The sequence below is a fragment of the Pongo pygmaeus genome, chromosome 3 (assembly GCF_028885625.2).
Source record: "Pongo pygmaeus isolate AG05252 chromosome 3, NHGRI_mPonPyg2-v2.0_pri, whole genome shotgun sequence".
NCBI lineage: Eukaryota > Metazoa > Chordata > Mammalia > Primates > Hominidae > Pongo > Pongo pygmaeus.
Window position 1 is genome coordinate 1,748,836 of NC_072376.2, and position 14,493 is coordinate 1,763,328.

General features: G+C 58.9%; 2 protein-coding genes across 4 annotated transcripts in view; one reads left to right on the forward strand and one right to left on the reverse strand.

The window, feature by feature from the left end:
- On the reverse strand, window positions 1–5,302 carry TMEM129 (transmembrane protein 129, E3 ubiquitin ligase). 2 transcript variants are annotated; one of them, XM_054486793.2, is made up of 4 exons: window positions 4,711–5,302; window positions 2,210–2,684; window positions 1,563–1,722; window positions 1–1,476 (listed from the first exon to the last, which is right to left on the reverse strand). In XM_054486793.2, exons 1-4 carry the CDS (start codon window positions 4,913–4,915, stop codon window positions 1,228–1,230), a joined length of 1,089 nt encoding a protein of 362 aa, XP_054342768.1. In that variant the 5' UTR covers window positions 4,916–5,302; the 3' UTR covers window positions 1–1,227. The 2 variants fall into 2 exon arrangements, with proteins under 2 accessions (XP_054342768.1, XP_063519543.1); XM_063663473.1 differs by lacking the exon at window positions 1,563–1,722 and having other exon boundaries at window positions 4,711–4,915.
- Window positions 5,296–14,493, forward strand: part of TACC3 (transforming acidic coiled-coil containing protein 3) — a 24,275-nt gene continuing 15,077 nt past the window's right edge. For both annotated transcript variants that reach the window (XM_063663470.1, XM_063663471.1), the window contains exons 1-4: window positions 5,296–5,580; window positions 7,365–7,527; window positions 7,672–7,814; window positions 12,355–13,395. In XM_063663470.1, the coding sequence (XP_063519540.1) occupies window positions 7,366–7,527; window positions 7,672–7,814; window positions 12,355–13,395 (1,346 nt within the window). In that variant the 5' untranslated portion in view covers window positions 5,296–5,580; window position 7,365. The remainder of the gene's footprint in view (window positions 5,581–7,364; window positions 7,528–7,671; window positions 7,815–12,354; window positions 13,396–14,493) is intronic.

A 14,493-nucleotide genomic window follows, 5' to 3' on the forward strand; every position in this document is an offset into this window, starting at 1 on the left:
TCACTTCAGACTAAATTTTATTAAATATGGTGTCATTTGGTTAGAATAGGTTTGTCTTTATAAAACTAAGTAACTTATTTTGTAGTAAAAACAACCCCAACCCACTGCCCCTCTTTGGCAGCCCTTAAAACTCAGGTCAAAGCTAGGTCTGGCTCCCGGCCATGGCCCCTGCTGCCTTCACCTGCTGAGTGCTCTAGGAAGCCTCCCAAATCCCAAGTGTCAGGCCCCCTGAGTCCATCACCTCTGCCTCAAACAGCCAAGCCCAGGGCCTTTGGGGCCGCAGGTGTGAGGGCCCCTCCAGTAGCCACACCTGTGTCAGGGCTGTGCCCTGGGGCCTGGCCAACGTCTCCCCCTCCCCTTGAACCATCAGGAACTGGGCAAGATGCCCACCAGAGCCTTGACCACAGGGGGCGTGCATCCCCTTCTGAGCCTGGGAGACCCTAGGGGAGTGGGTAGCCTGGGCTGGACCCCTGGTGGGCTTGTGTTCTGGATGTCGCTATGGCACTTTGGTCCTCAACTCAAACCCCCACCCCTACCCAAGAGTCTGAGGCCTCGGCCTTCCCTGGACTTGTCGGGCAGCAAAAGGCACCAAGGACAGGATGAGAACCTGAGGGGCAGCCCCACAAATGAGGGCGCTCTGACCTGTCCTCCCATTGCCACCCCACCCACGAACGGTCCCTCAACTGGCCACAGCCACCAGGAAGCCCCAGGACTGCTCCCACACCACAGCAGTACCCTCTTCTCCATCCCACCCTCAGGACCTACCCAGGGTTCTCCAAGCAGCCAGGGGCCAGCTCCAGGACAGGGCAGGAGAATGCGGTCCGGGTCTGGCACGTAACTGAGGGCGGGTATGCTCCAGAGAAGTAAGGCAAATGGCCCAGATGACGACCACCTGGGGTAGACCCAGGGTCTCCAGGGAATGGCTCGGGGGCAAACGCTGTGTCTGTGTGTGCAGGATCTGCCCCCACCAGCAGGAAGGGGGCAGGAGGGAGGCAAAGAGGAGGTACCCAGGACTTGTACCCTGGCTGCCAAGCAGGGTGTGGTGTTTTCATGAGGATTGCTTTTAACCAAAAGTCCTCAGCCTTCTGCAGACCCAGGGCAGAGGTGAGTTGCTCTAGATCATGTGCTTTAAATAGAGCCCTTTGCCAGCCAGGAGGCCCAGCCACCCCCTTCCCTGCCCCGTGGCTTTGGGGGGAGACACAGAGTCACCTCAGGGCCCCAGCCCACTCAGCGCACGGTGCACACATCCAGGATGCAGAAGCGTGCGCGGCAGGTGGGGCAGGGCACGCGGCTGGCCAGCCAGGTGTCAGGGCGCAGGGGGTCCTGGCGGCTGGCAAACCACTTGCCCATGCAGGTGAGGCACCACATGGGACGGCAGTAACACTGCTGGCACTCGCCTGTGGCTGCCTCCTGGCAGGTCTTCACCAGCTTCACGCTGGCACGTGTCTGCATGCAGCCTATGCAGGCCTCCAGCTCCTGCGGGCAGGTGGAGCGTCACCAGGAGCCCAGGCAGACGCCCATGGGCACCCACCCATCCGCTCAGCCCTGGCCCAGGCCCCCACCTGGCTGCTGGGCACTGAGTAGGCCGGGTTGACCTCTACCAGGGAGGCAAATGTCTCCAGGAACAGGTCGCCCAGGCTCTGGTGGATGACCACGTGGGCTGCCCTGCGGATTGGTGCCCGGAGCTTCTCGCAGAGCTCCCCGTACTCAGTGGAGTTCAGCCTGCAGGGAGGAGAGCTGCTGGGCCCCTCTGCAGGGCAAAGGGAGCAGAAAATGGAGGCCACACCCCAAGGAGTGACAGGGCAGCTGTCGCACCAGGACCAACCAAGACAGATGGCCCTAAGGCCAGAGCCCACGGACCCAGTGCCAGACGGCCCAGCCTGGGCATGGGGCAGACCTAGGAGCAAGGCAGCTGTCCAGCCTGAGGGCTGCACTGTCCTGAGTGCTCCCCAAGAATCTGGGGGAGGCGGCTCCAGGGAGTGGAAGGGGAGGCCAAGAGTGCAGGGGGGCCCGAGGGAGGGCTATGCGGGAGGGCTCATTGACTGGTGTCTTGTGGACACCTTGCCTGGTGTCACACAAGCCCAGGAGTGTTGGAGTCCACACCAGCTACACCCAGCACCTCCCAGGGGTCGTGGCGCCAGAGCCTGGCTCTGGACTGCCATGTACCCTCTGCACCCCCTCCGCACCCCCGCAGGCACCACACTCTTACCGGATGTCAAAGGCCTGCACAGCAGGGTTGGCGCTGGCCACACGGATGGTGAGGAGCTGCACGGGCAAGTTCGAGTCTGGCGAGAGCTCATGCTGCTGAGACTCCATCACAGTCAGGTGCACGTCCTGCTGCTGGGCCACGTGCACTCGGTAGGTGGTTACCTTCATCACCCACGTGTCTGTCACAATCACACGGGCACCTGGTGCGCCGGTGGCAAACTTGTCAATCCGCCGGAACTCAGTGTTGACGGAGGAGGCAACAGCCTGCCAGCCGGACTGTGGGAGGGCATAGAGTGCCAGAGTGCGCGCCAGTGGGTGGCAGGCCCACCGGTCACGGGACCAGTAGTAGATCAGGATGCAGGCGATGGAGGGGAGGGTCACGGCCAGCAGCAGGAAGAGCCGCCAGGCCTCAGGGGCCTGGCTGAGGGAGTGGAGCCGCTTTTCTGAAGCCGCAAGGCACATGCCCACATAGTAGCCTGCAAAGGACAGGGTGAGCCTCAGGGGAAAGTGAGTGCCAGGCCGCTGTCCACCCACCGACAGCCCTGGACCTGGCCCTCTGCCTGGGTTCCAGGGTCAGCTCCCAGGGTAAGTGGGCTTTACCCACTCTGCACTTCCCCAGCCAGCCCACTCTCTCCCTGCCTGGCAAAGGCAGGATATATTAGGGGAAAAGGTTTTTAATTTGCTGCTTTAGTTTCACACAATACGTATTGAAAAAACTACAAAAATCTAGAAAGGGAAAAATAAACACAATCAGGTGTCACCTCAGGCAGAGCTGACCCCTGGCCTGCCAGGGCAGCTGCCTGGACAGGATCTCAGTCTCTCAATCTCACCCGCTCTGAGGAGGCTGATCAAATGTGGCCCATCCCAGAGCTGAGAAGTTATGTGCGAGAAAGGAAGCAAGTCTCAAAAAATGATGGGACATGTCCAGAGGACACGGAGCCAGCTTCAAGGCCCTGCTGGCCAGATCGGGGACAATTTGAAGGTCCAAATAAGCCATGGAGATGGTGAGGAGTTGCACCAGCAGGTTCCAGTTGGCAAAAAGTAATAGTCCACATTTGGAGTTAGCCCAGTCACTGCATTTCAAGGTAACGTGACATATAACAATAGGTAACTAGGGGCCGGGCGTGGTGGCTCACACCTGTAATCCCAGCACTTTGGGAAGCCGAGGCGGACGGATCACAAAGTCAGATCGAGACCATCCTGGCTAACATGGTGAAACCCCGTCTCCACTAAAAAATACAAAAAATTAGCTGGGCGTGGTGGCGGGCGCCTGTAGTCCCAGCTACTCGAGAGGCTGAGGCAGGAAAATGGCGTGAACCCAGGAGGTGGAGCTTGCAGTGAGCCGAGATCACACCACTGCGCTCCAGCCTGGGTGACAGAGCGAGACTCCATCTCAAAAAATAAAAATAAAAACAAAATAGGTAACTAATACCTAATAAAGCTTGAAAACTTTCAAACTAAGTTAAAAATAAAAAGAGCTTGACATCCGACCGCGAGGCCAGCTGTGCTGTCTGCTCCAGGTGTGGCCGCCACGATTCACTTGCGGTCCCTCACAGCCCTCTGGGGAGGGTGCAGCTGGAAGGGCTACAGAAACCCACCCAGTAGCCCTAGAAAGTGGCCTGGTCAGGGCCCCAGCCCCACTCAGCCCCATCCATCTCTCAAGTGGGCCCCCAGCCCACCCTCTCCATGAGGCAGGCCTGGGCGCCTCCACCCCACACCTGCCTCCAGCTCTCCTGGGCGCAGGAAGCTGCATCCTCACACCAGGATGTGGAGGGTCACCCCTCTTGTATCCCCACAGTGGCAGACCTGGCCAGCCACTGGCCATCTGTCCTCCCAGGGCTGCGTCTGCCCCCGTGTCCTCCAGAGGTACCCCCTTGAAATCCCCCTCCAGCCACTACACCCCCCACCTCCCACCTGTCCGTCATCCAACCAGCTGAGAGAGGGACAGCCCCAGCTAGCACCTAGGGCCCAGCCCAGCACCCCTCTGGACAACTCTGAGCGTCCCACCTGCACTGCACAGAGGCCCTCCCCAGCCTCTGCCCCTGTGGCGCCCCCAAACTGGAACTGCCTTCAAATCCGCCTGTTCTCTCCACACCCACCTTCCAAGGCCTAGTGCAGTGCCACCATCCACACAGCCCCTCCGACCCCTTCTGTTGGACTCAATCAACAGTTGCCCTCTCCTGGCTACTGCGCCCAACCACGACAAGCAAAGGCTGCTTTGCCTTGCAACCCCCAGGCACGTGACGGTTCAGGACTTGGTGGGCCGGAGCATCCCCTGCCCAAGGTTCTGAACTTGGGTTCCTGTCACCTGCAAGTCAGCGCCGGCGGCGCCCCTAAGCGCGCTCAGCCCATGCCGCGGTCCCTCTGGATGAGGACCGGCGCCTCTCCCCAGCTGCGCCCAGGCGCTTTCGGGGCCTCGGGGAGCTGGCGGAGGCCTCCTCCTGACCTCCCAGCAAGCCCTGCGCAGGAGAGGATGCGGCTGGCCGACCCGAGCAGCCTCACCGAGCGGCAGCAGCGAGTGGCACAACAGCGTGGCGGCCGTACGGCGCAAGTGGAAGGGCACGAAGGCGGCGTCCTCGCTGCCCAGCCAGCCCGACAGCAGGTTCTGCACCGTGAGCCCCGCCGCGTGGAACTCGTTGGGCGTGAACACGAAGCACACGGCGAACACCAGATAGGCGAGAGTGAAGGTCACCTCGGGGCTGTCCATCGCGCAGCCGCCGGGAAGCTGTCGGGCGAGGCCCCCGCCCCCGGCGCGCGGAAGAGGCCGCAGCGCCCAGTCCCGGACCTGGCGGTTGTGGCGGCCGCCGCCCGGGCGCCCGCGGGGCACTCTAGGAGATGGAGTCCCGCCGCTCGGCCGCCCGCGGGGCGCTCTGGGAGATGCAGTCCCCGTGCGGGTGCGGCCTCTCTTCACGGCCGGCCCTGGAGGCGGCACCGCACCTGGTCTCAATGCACAGCTGGGGAAACTTAGGCCTGAGCGAGGCCATGAAGCCCCGCCCAGTAGCGTCAGCTGCAGAACCCGAAATTCATGGGGCGACGGCGAGCCCGCGGTCTCAGCTTCAGACACTCCTAGCGTGCCCTCCACTCCGGAAACGGAACCGTCGGCGCACGAGGCGGGGGGGGAGGCGGGGCCGGCGAGGCACAACTTCCCATTGGACACCCGCGTTCCTGCGGTCCCACCCCCGGCCGCGCGCTGATTGGCCGCGCGAAAGCAACCGTCGGCGTTTGAAACTCCGGCGCGCCGGCGGCCATCAAGGGCTAGAAGCGCGGCGGCGGTAGCAGCCAGGCTTGGACTCCGGCGTGGAGCAGACGCGGACCCCTCCTTCCTGGCGGCGGCGGCGCGGGCTCAGAGCCCGGCAACGGGCGGGTGGGCAGGTAGGAGAGCGGCTACACGACGCGGGGAGGCTGGGGTCCTGGGGGCGCGAGGCCGTCCCGCCCCGCCCCGCCCTCGGCCCTCGCCCTCCCGCCCCGGCCGCCGCTTTCCCCGGGAAGCGTCCCCCACGGCTCCTCCTGGGGCCGCCGCCAGAGCCGTACCGCGCCCTGTCATGGGACCCGGCCCTAGACCGACCGCCGGGCTGGGTCCCCTGGACGGTGGCCAGGGGCGGCTAGAGCTGGGCCAAGACCGACGGCGGAGCGGGCGCCCCGAGGTGCTTTGCTCTCCTCGACCCTCTCCTGGCTCTCGGTCGCCTACCTTGGCTCTTTGTTGGCCCCCAGCTCGCGGACTCTCTTGTTGTTCTTTGGTCCCTTCCGGCCTCCGTCCTGGGGGCCAATTCCATCTAGGCCACTTGCGGCGGACACCTGGGCCCCTACCGCTTCCCCGCACCTGCTGCGCCGCTCCACCTTCCCCCGCACCGCATCCCTCTTGTGCACCAGAGTAGCACCAAAGCGCCAGCCTGGGGCCGGTCCCTTCTCTGCCCAGAGCCCCTCTCGAGGTTCCATAGTCAGTAAAGGCCCCTCCTGACCAAGGCTGGGTCTGCTGCTCTCCCGAGCTCCTCCAGGCCGCTAGAAGGCTTCCTCCGAGTCACTTTCTCCCTGAGTTCCAGGCTTGCGGGTCCCCCAGCGATCCAGCAGCCCTTCGCCTGCCCTGTACCCAGTTATTCAGGCCAAAAACCTAAGCGTCGTCTCTTAAGTCCCATATGTGCCAGTGACCAGGCCGGGGTCTGGTCTGGCCTCTACTCCTTGGGCTCCAGAAGCCTGTGGTTTCCCTGCTTCCTTCCTGCTCTTAACCTCCCCACCCACACGCAGCACCACAGTGGGCTTCTCAAGCTGCAGCACCGACCTGCCCGGGCTGCCCCCTCCCTCTTCTCCAGGACCCTCCCCAACTTTGCTCTTCTTCAAATCAAAGCCTCCCCAGGTCCCCCTCCACCATCAGGTGCCCGTGGGGTTCCTGCCCAGGTCGACACTCGGTTCTCTGGCAGCCTTTGTGCCTACGTCATTCCCTAGACTAGGAACGCTGTAGACAGAAAGGGTGGCAAGTGTGTGGGTGACCGGCGTGAGGACCTGGGCGGCCCTGGAACCTGGGACTGACTGGAGGCCCTGATGTGGAAGTTCCTTGGCACCTGTTGCTCAGCTCTGGACTTCCCTTGTTTGCGCACCGTCTCCCAGCTCCTGCTCTGGGCCTTCACCCTCTCAGCCTGGTCTTGTCCCGCTGCCTAGCCCGGTGGGAGAGAGCAGACCAGAGCCGCTGTCCTGCTTTTCTGCCCTCTACTGCCCGGTCCTGCCTCACGGCACACGCAGAGGCCTGTGGGGAGACCAGGGCTTCCTCTGGCTCTTCTGGGTTTCTTATAGGCCAGAGCTTTTCTGTCTCTTGACTTCTGCCTGATGTAGTAATACAGCAGTAGAGATTATGCAGGCTTGGTTTTTCTTTCTCACCATCTCAGCCTGAAGGCCCTTTAGCTCTTGGTCCCAGGAGGCAGCAGTGCTGCCCATGGCTCCCCCTGCCAGGCTGGAGAGTGAGTCTCTGAAGCAACATGGGGACTCAATCTGAGGCTTTCTCTGCCCCACTTGGCAGAGGACACGTGTGGGAGGTGTGAGCTCCAGAGCAATGAGTACACCTGTGCGGGAAGTGGTCGTACCCCTTGTGGCAGCTGTCACGTCTGTGTCTGGACAACATGGTAGTGTTGCCCTCACACTGACACAAACATGTTCTGCTTTTCCAGAATGAGTCTGCAGGTCTTAAACGACAAAAATGTCAGCAGTGAAAAAAATACAGAAAATTGCGACTTCCTGTTTTCGCCACCAGAAGTTACCGGAAGATCGTCTGTTCTTCGTGTGTCACAGAAAGAAAATGTGCCACCCAAGAACCTGGCCAAAGCTATGAAGGTAAGTGTGACCTGTACAGTGTGTGGCTGGCCAGGTTGCCCTAGGGCCTGCTTTCTTGGTGACCTCTGAGCTGCAGGACATTGCTGGTGTGGCTGTAACAGCTTGAAGTAATGAATAGGTACCCTCCTCCTCACTCTGCAACAGGTGACTTTTCAGACACCTCTGCGGGATCCACAGACGCACAGGATTCTAAGTCCTAGCATGGCCAGCAAACTTGAGGCTCCTTTCACTCAGGATGACGCCCTTGGACTGGAAAACTCTCACCCGGTCTGGACACAGAAAGAGAAGTAAGTGTTGGTGCTGCTGGACATGCTGGAGCTTCACGCTCTCTGTCCGATGGCTCTTGCAGGAATGTGCTGTCCTGTTCTATCAGGCCTTGGCTGGATTTTTTTTTTTTGAGATGGAGTCTCGCTCTGTTGCCCAGGCTGGATTGCAGTGGCGCAATGTCCACTCACTGCAAGCTGCACCCCCCAGGTTCATGCCATTCTCCTGCCTCAGCCTTCCGAGTAGCTGGGACTACAGGCTCCTGCCACCACGCCCGGTTAATTTTTTTGTATTTTTAGTAAAGATGGGGTTTCACCGTGTTAGCTAGGATGGTCTTGATCTCCTTCTGACCTCATGATCCGCCCTCCTCGGCCTCACAAAGTGCTGGGATTACAGGTGTGAGCCACCACGCCCGGCAGGCCTTGGCTGGATTTTTCCTGAAATCTGCACTGAGTGTATGCAGCATGTGGCCAGTTCACTAACAGAAAAGTCGATCATTGGATGCTTGGATAACTTCATACCTCACCTTTTTTTTTTTTTGGAGACAGAGTTTGGCTCTGTCACCCAGGCTGGAGTGCAGTGGCTCGATTTCGGCTCACTGCAAACTCCGCCTCCCCCCAGGTTCACGCCATTCTCCTGCCTCAGCCTCCCGAGTAGCTGGGGCTACAGGCGCCCACCACCACCACGTCCGGCTAATTTTTTGTATTTCTAGTAGAGACAGGGTTTCACCATGTTAGCCAGAATGGTTTTGATCTCCTGACCTCGTGATCCGCCTGCCTCAGCCTCCCAAAGTGCTGGGATTACAGGCGTGAGCCACCGTGCCCGCCCTGCTTTTTATTTTTTTGAGACGGAGTTTTGCTCTTGTTGCCCAGGCTGGGGTGCAGTGGCACGATCTCTGCTCACTGCAACATCCGCCTCTCATGTTCAAGCAATTCTCCCACCCCAGCCTCCCCAGGAGGTGGGATTACAGGTGCCCACCAACACCTGGCTAATTCTTGTATTCTTAATAGAGATGGGGTTTCTCCATGTTGGCCAGGCTGGTCTCGAACTCCTGACCTCAGGTGATCCACCTGCCTCAGCCTTCCAAAGTGCTTGGATTACAGGTGTAAGCCACCGCACCCAGCCCATACTTCACATTTTTGCTGTGCCTTTGCCACGATCTTTGCTCCTCTAATTTGATGAAATGTCTTGACCCCATCTACAGGAAGGACAATCCGCAGTTTCATTTATCTTGAATTCCGCTCACCTTCGGACTTAGAAACAGTAGATAGACTTGTAGGCAAAGAAACCATGTTGTGCGATCTACCACTCAGTGTGTGCATGGTCGGCGGGACCTGCCAGGCGCTGGGTGCTGGGTCAGGCTTGGCAGTCTGCTGGCCAACCCGATTCTCACCTGCAAGCAGATGGCGAGGCGGTAGCTGTCTTTGCCTAGAAAGGGAGGATCCTGGAGGCAGCTCTTTACTCTGCGGCTGAACTGATCTGTCTGGGCATCCAGGAACACCTCATCTGCATCCAGGGTGGGAAGGGACCCCAGAGGCATGATTTTCTGCTGGTTTTTGCTGATGTAACTGTTGTTGCTGTTGTTTTGAGACAGGGTCTCACTCTGTCACCCAGGCTGGAGTGCCATGGTGCCATCACAGCTCACTGCAGCCTCAACTTCCTGAGCTCAAGCAGTCCTCCACCTTGGCCTCCTTAGTAGCTGGGACTACAGCTGTGAGCCACCATGCCTGGCCAATTTTTTTTTTTTTTTTTTTTTTTTAAAGACAGAGTTTCATTCTTGTTGCTCAGGCTGGAGTGCAATGGTGCAATCTTAGCTCACCCCAACCTCCACCTCCCAGGTTCAAACGATTCTCCTGCCTCAGCCTCCTGAGTAGCTGGGATTACAGGCATGCGCCACCATGCCCGGCTAATTTTTTGTATTTTTAGTAAAGACGGGGTTTATCCGCGTTGGTCAGGCTGGTCTCAAACTGTCGACCTCAGGTGATCTGCCGGCCTCGGCCTCCCAAAGTGCTGGGATTACAGGCATGAGCCACCACGCCCGGCTGGCCCAAAACTTTTAAGCAGATTTTAGATGTGCAGAGAAAAGCATAAGGAACAGAATACCACTGATGCTTCTCACCCCCTGAGATAAAATGTCACCAGTAAGTACAGGCAGCATTTCCTACATCCTTCTCTGGGCCCTGGGTCCGTCTCGCCTCTACCCCTCCAGCCTGAATTTGCAGTTCTTCCCATGTCTGCTTGCTACTTTTCAACTTTGTTTTTTGCCCCTTTTGAAATTTGGTCAAACGAAGTGAGAATGAATCAAACACTGGTTTACAATGACTCCAAGAAGGAAGGGAGACCCAGCAGCAGAGAAGTTGCCTCCCAGCTGCCATGGGTGTGATCCGTCCCAGAGCCACAGATCCCCTGCCTCTCCCCAATGCCTCCAGGGTCACCCAGCAGCCTCCATAGGGCGGAGGGTGTAGAGGAGCCGGGAGGGGCTTGAGAGGTTGGCCCTGAGGGGCTCCAGCCAGAGGGACTCTGAGCTTGTGGCTTGGACTCTTGGCTGTCATCTCCTTTCTGGAACTCTGCTGAGGCCCAGGTGGTGGTCGCTGTGGTGCTCCCACGTCAGTGGGATGAGACCAAGAGCAGCCGCTGCGTGCAGCTGCCCATGTATCATTCAGAGGACAGCTGAGTGGCCGCCTGGGAGGGGCAATGCCGCCCCAAGGTGGCAGCTGGGCAGCAGAGCAGTTGTGAGCAGTCTGACAGGTCCCTCACCCTCAGTTTCTCAGTTTTGACATCTTCAAACTTAGAGAAGAGTTGGAAGAGAAGGGCAGGTAACATGGGCCCCTTATCTGAGGCACTGGCACATGACCCTGCGTCTTGTCAGGGACCTGAAGGCCGGGGAACAGGTGACACAGTGTTTGTGCCCTGTGTTGTAGTCCAGCCTCAACCATCCCAACAGCTGCCTCTTCTGTCGGGGGCCCTGCGCCGTGCGGTCCCACATTGTGAGCAGCGAGTGCCCCAGGGATGGTGGGTCCCTGGGAAGGTGTTCTCTGCACCCGTGGCACTCCACTGTAGCAGGCGGGTGCTGGGCCAGCATGGCCACATCCCAGGGAGGCGTTGCAGAGGCCATTCAGGCCCTTCTGTGCTTGAAGGTGGCACCCTGCACCTCAGCCTTGCCTTTCAGTGAAGGCTTTGACTGTCCCTGGCCACAGCACTGCGAGTCCCCGACCTGAAGGGGAAAGCAGATTCGTGCAGAAAACCTTTGTTTACCACCCCCCCTGCTGGCCGTCCCGGGGTGTGCAAGTCCCCAGCACTGATCTGTGGGCATGTCCTCAGGTGAGGTTTAAGCCGGAGGACAGTGTTGACTGAGCTTTCTTGTTTTGCTTGTAGCTGATGTTTTCACGCAGACTAAAGTGTTATCAGAATGCTGTCAGATCCTTTAATGTTAGAATTCAGGGTCGTTAAGTGGTGCACACCCTTCGGTGATTAGGAGAAACACAGGCGGAGATAATGATTATATGACTTACAGGCCCACAGGAGGATGGAGGTCACCCAGAGGACTGGGGCCAGGCCCTGGAGCATAGGCGGGGGACAGCTGAGAGGGTGGCAGCCAGCTTCGTCTATTGGGGAGTAGGGTGGGGTCACTGTATGCTGGTGGGCAGGTGCTCGAATGGATTTTTTATAGGAAGTGGTGGATGCCGGGTGCAGTGGCTCCTGCCTGTAATCCTAGCACTTTGGGAGGCCGAGGCGGGTGGATCACCTAAGGTCAGGAGTTTGAGACCAGCCTGGCCAACATGGTGAAAACCTGTCTCTACTAAAAATACGAAACAAAATTAGCCAGACATGGTGGCGGGCACCTGTAATCCCAGCTACTTGGGAGGCTGAGGCAGGAAAATCGCTTGAACCCCGGAGGCGGAGGTTGCAGTGAGCCGAGATCATGCCATTACACTCCAGCCTTGGCAACAGAGCAAAAATCCGTCTCAAAAAAAAATAAAACATAAAAATAAAGGAAGTGGTGGGCAACTGAGGAGCTCAGTCTACCAGGTGGGAGAGATGCCTCCAAGCTTCTTTCTCTGGCATCAGCTTGAGGCATATGGGTGTGGTGTCCCACGTCTGACCCTCCCCAGGCAGCAGCCTGTGCTGTGTCCATGCTGTGGGCCTGGGTGCAGACCTTGTGCATGATGACGAGTGCTGTTTGGGTGGCAGAGGTTGCTGGAGGAGTCTGGGTCCAGCACCTGGCAAAGCGTGTGATGAGCATAATTAAACAGGCAAGCAGCCCAGAGGCACCCCTGTAACTTGGAACCCCATGCATAGCCAACCCCAAGAAGCAGGAGGGCAGGGTCAGTGAGGAAGTCACGTGGTTGTGTCCAGCCGTTGCACAGGGAGCTGGTCCCTGGGAGGACAGGAAGGAACCACATTGAGGAACTGAGGTGGGGGGTGGAGAACGGGAAGCCGTGCCAAGGGTGACTCAGCCCTGCTTCTGGTGTGAGAGAGTTAAACCTATGTTGAGAATGAATGCTGAGGCCCCTAACCTCACAGGTACTCACTGCTTCACGTTGACTAAGTCTGTTTTAAAAGCCAACAGCTCATCAAGGAAGTGGATGCCAAAAGTACTCATGGAATGGTACAGAAACCAGTGGAGACTGACACCGACCTCCTGGGGGATGCAAGCCCAGACTTTGGGAGTGGCAGCTCCAGCGAGCCTGGCGCGGGTGCCCTGGCTGACCTGGACTGCTCAAGCTCTTCCCAGAGCCCAGGAAGTTCTGAGAACCAAATGGTGTCTCCAGGAAAAGTGTCTGGCAGCCCTGAGCAAGCTGTGGAGGAAAACGTTAGTTCCTATTCCTTAGACGAAAGAATGACACCCACCTCTGAGACCCTAGAAGACCTTTCCAGGACAGAGTCCCAGCACAAAGCGGAGACTCCACACGGGGCCGAGGAAGAATGCCGGCACGGTGGGGTCTGTGCTCCCACAGTAGTGGCCACTTCGCCTCCTGGTGCAATCCCTGAGGAAGCCTGCGGAGGAGCACCCCTGCAGGGTCTGCCTGGCGAGGCCCTGGCCTGCCCTGCGGGTATGGGCACCCCGGTGCCAGCAGATGGCACTCAGACCCTTACCTGTGCACACACCTCTGCTCCTGAGAGCACAGCCCCGACCAGCCACCTGGTGGCTGACAGGGCCATGACCCTGAGTCCTCAGGAAGAAGTGGCTGCGGGCCAAATGGCCAGCTCCTCGAGGAGCAGACCTGTAAAACTAGAATTTGATTTATCTGATGGCCCCACCAGCAAAAGGGCACCCCCACCAAGGAGATTGGGAGAGAGATCCGGCCTCAAGCCTCCCTTGAGGAGAGCAGCAGCGAGGCAGCAAAAGGCCCCGCGGGAGGTGGAGGAGGACGGTAGGAGCGGAGCAGGAGAGGATCCCCCCATGCCGGCTTCTTGGGGCTCTTACCACCTCGACTGGGACAAAATGGATGACCCAAACTTCAGCCTGTTCGGAGGTGACACCAAGTCTGGTTGCAGAGAGGCCCAGCCCCCAGAAAGCCCTGAGACCAGTCTGGGCCAGCCAGCGGCTGAACAGCTGACTGCTGGGCCTGCCACGGAGGAGCCAGGCCCCTGTCTGAGCCAGTAAGTGTGAGGATGGGGTGGGGAGCGTGGCGTGGGGCAGCTGCCCCGCAGTGTATGTGGTCCAGGACCCAAGGCCAGAAGTGTCATCAGATACTCCTTTGAGGCCGGGTAGGTTCCGCCTGAGGAGGGGCCTCTGGGCAAAAACAGGGCTCAGGTGGGTCTCAGCTGAGGGTACTTGGCCTTGCCTTGGCCGCCAGGCATCTCTTTAGTGCCCCCGGCCTGAGGAGGGACCCAGTAAGGGCGGACTCAGGCCAGAAGCCAAATGCAACCAACCCTGGGCAGGACCCTGTCCCCCAGTCATGTTCCTCGGGTGAACTTGACTTGGGTGTGTAACTCCAAAAGCCGGGCAAAGCCTGTTACTGCCTGGGTGGCGTCTGCTGCTTGCTGGGGTCTTGGCCGTGGGTCTGCTGCCTCCTGGCTGAATGGTCTTAGGCTACATCCCCTAGAGTTGCTCAGTGGGAGATTGTCCTGTCTGTAGGGTCCAGCCCTACTGGGTCTGTGGGTTTTTTCTCCTCGTGTGCGTAGACGAGAGATTGTAGAAATAAAGACAGAAGAAAAAGATAGAAGAAAAGACAGCTGGGCCCGGGGGACCACTACCACCAAGGCACGGAGACCGGTAGTGGCCCCAAATGCCTGGCTGCGCTATTATTTATTGGATACAAGGCAAGGGGACGGGGTAAGGAGTGTAAGCCATCTCCAATGATAGGTAAGGTCACGCAAGTCACGTGTCCACCGGGCCCTTCCCTGTTTGGCAGCTGAGGCGGAGAGAGAGGACAGCTTACGCCATTGTTTTTTCTATGTATTTCAAAGACTTTAGCACTTTCACTAATTCTGCTGCTGTTATCTAGAAGACAGAGCCAGGTGTACAAGGCAGAACATGAAAGTGAAACAGGAGCATGACTGCTGAAGCACAGCATCACAGGGAGATAGATGGTCAGGCCTCCGGATGGCTGTGGGCGGGCCTGACTGATGTCAGGCCTTCCACAAGAGATGGTGGAGCAGAGTATTCTCTAACTCCCCCAGGGAAAGGGAGACTCCCTTTCCCAGTCTAATTAACGGGTGCCTTCCCAGGCACTGGTGCTACTGCTAGACCAAGCT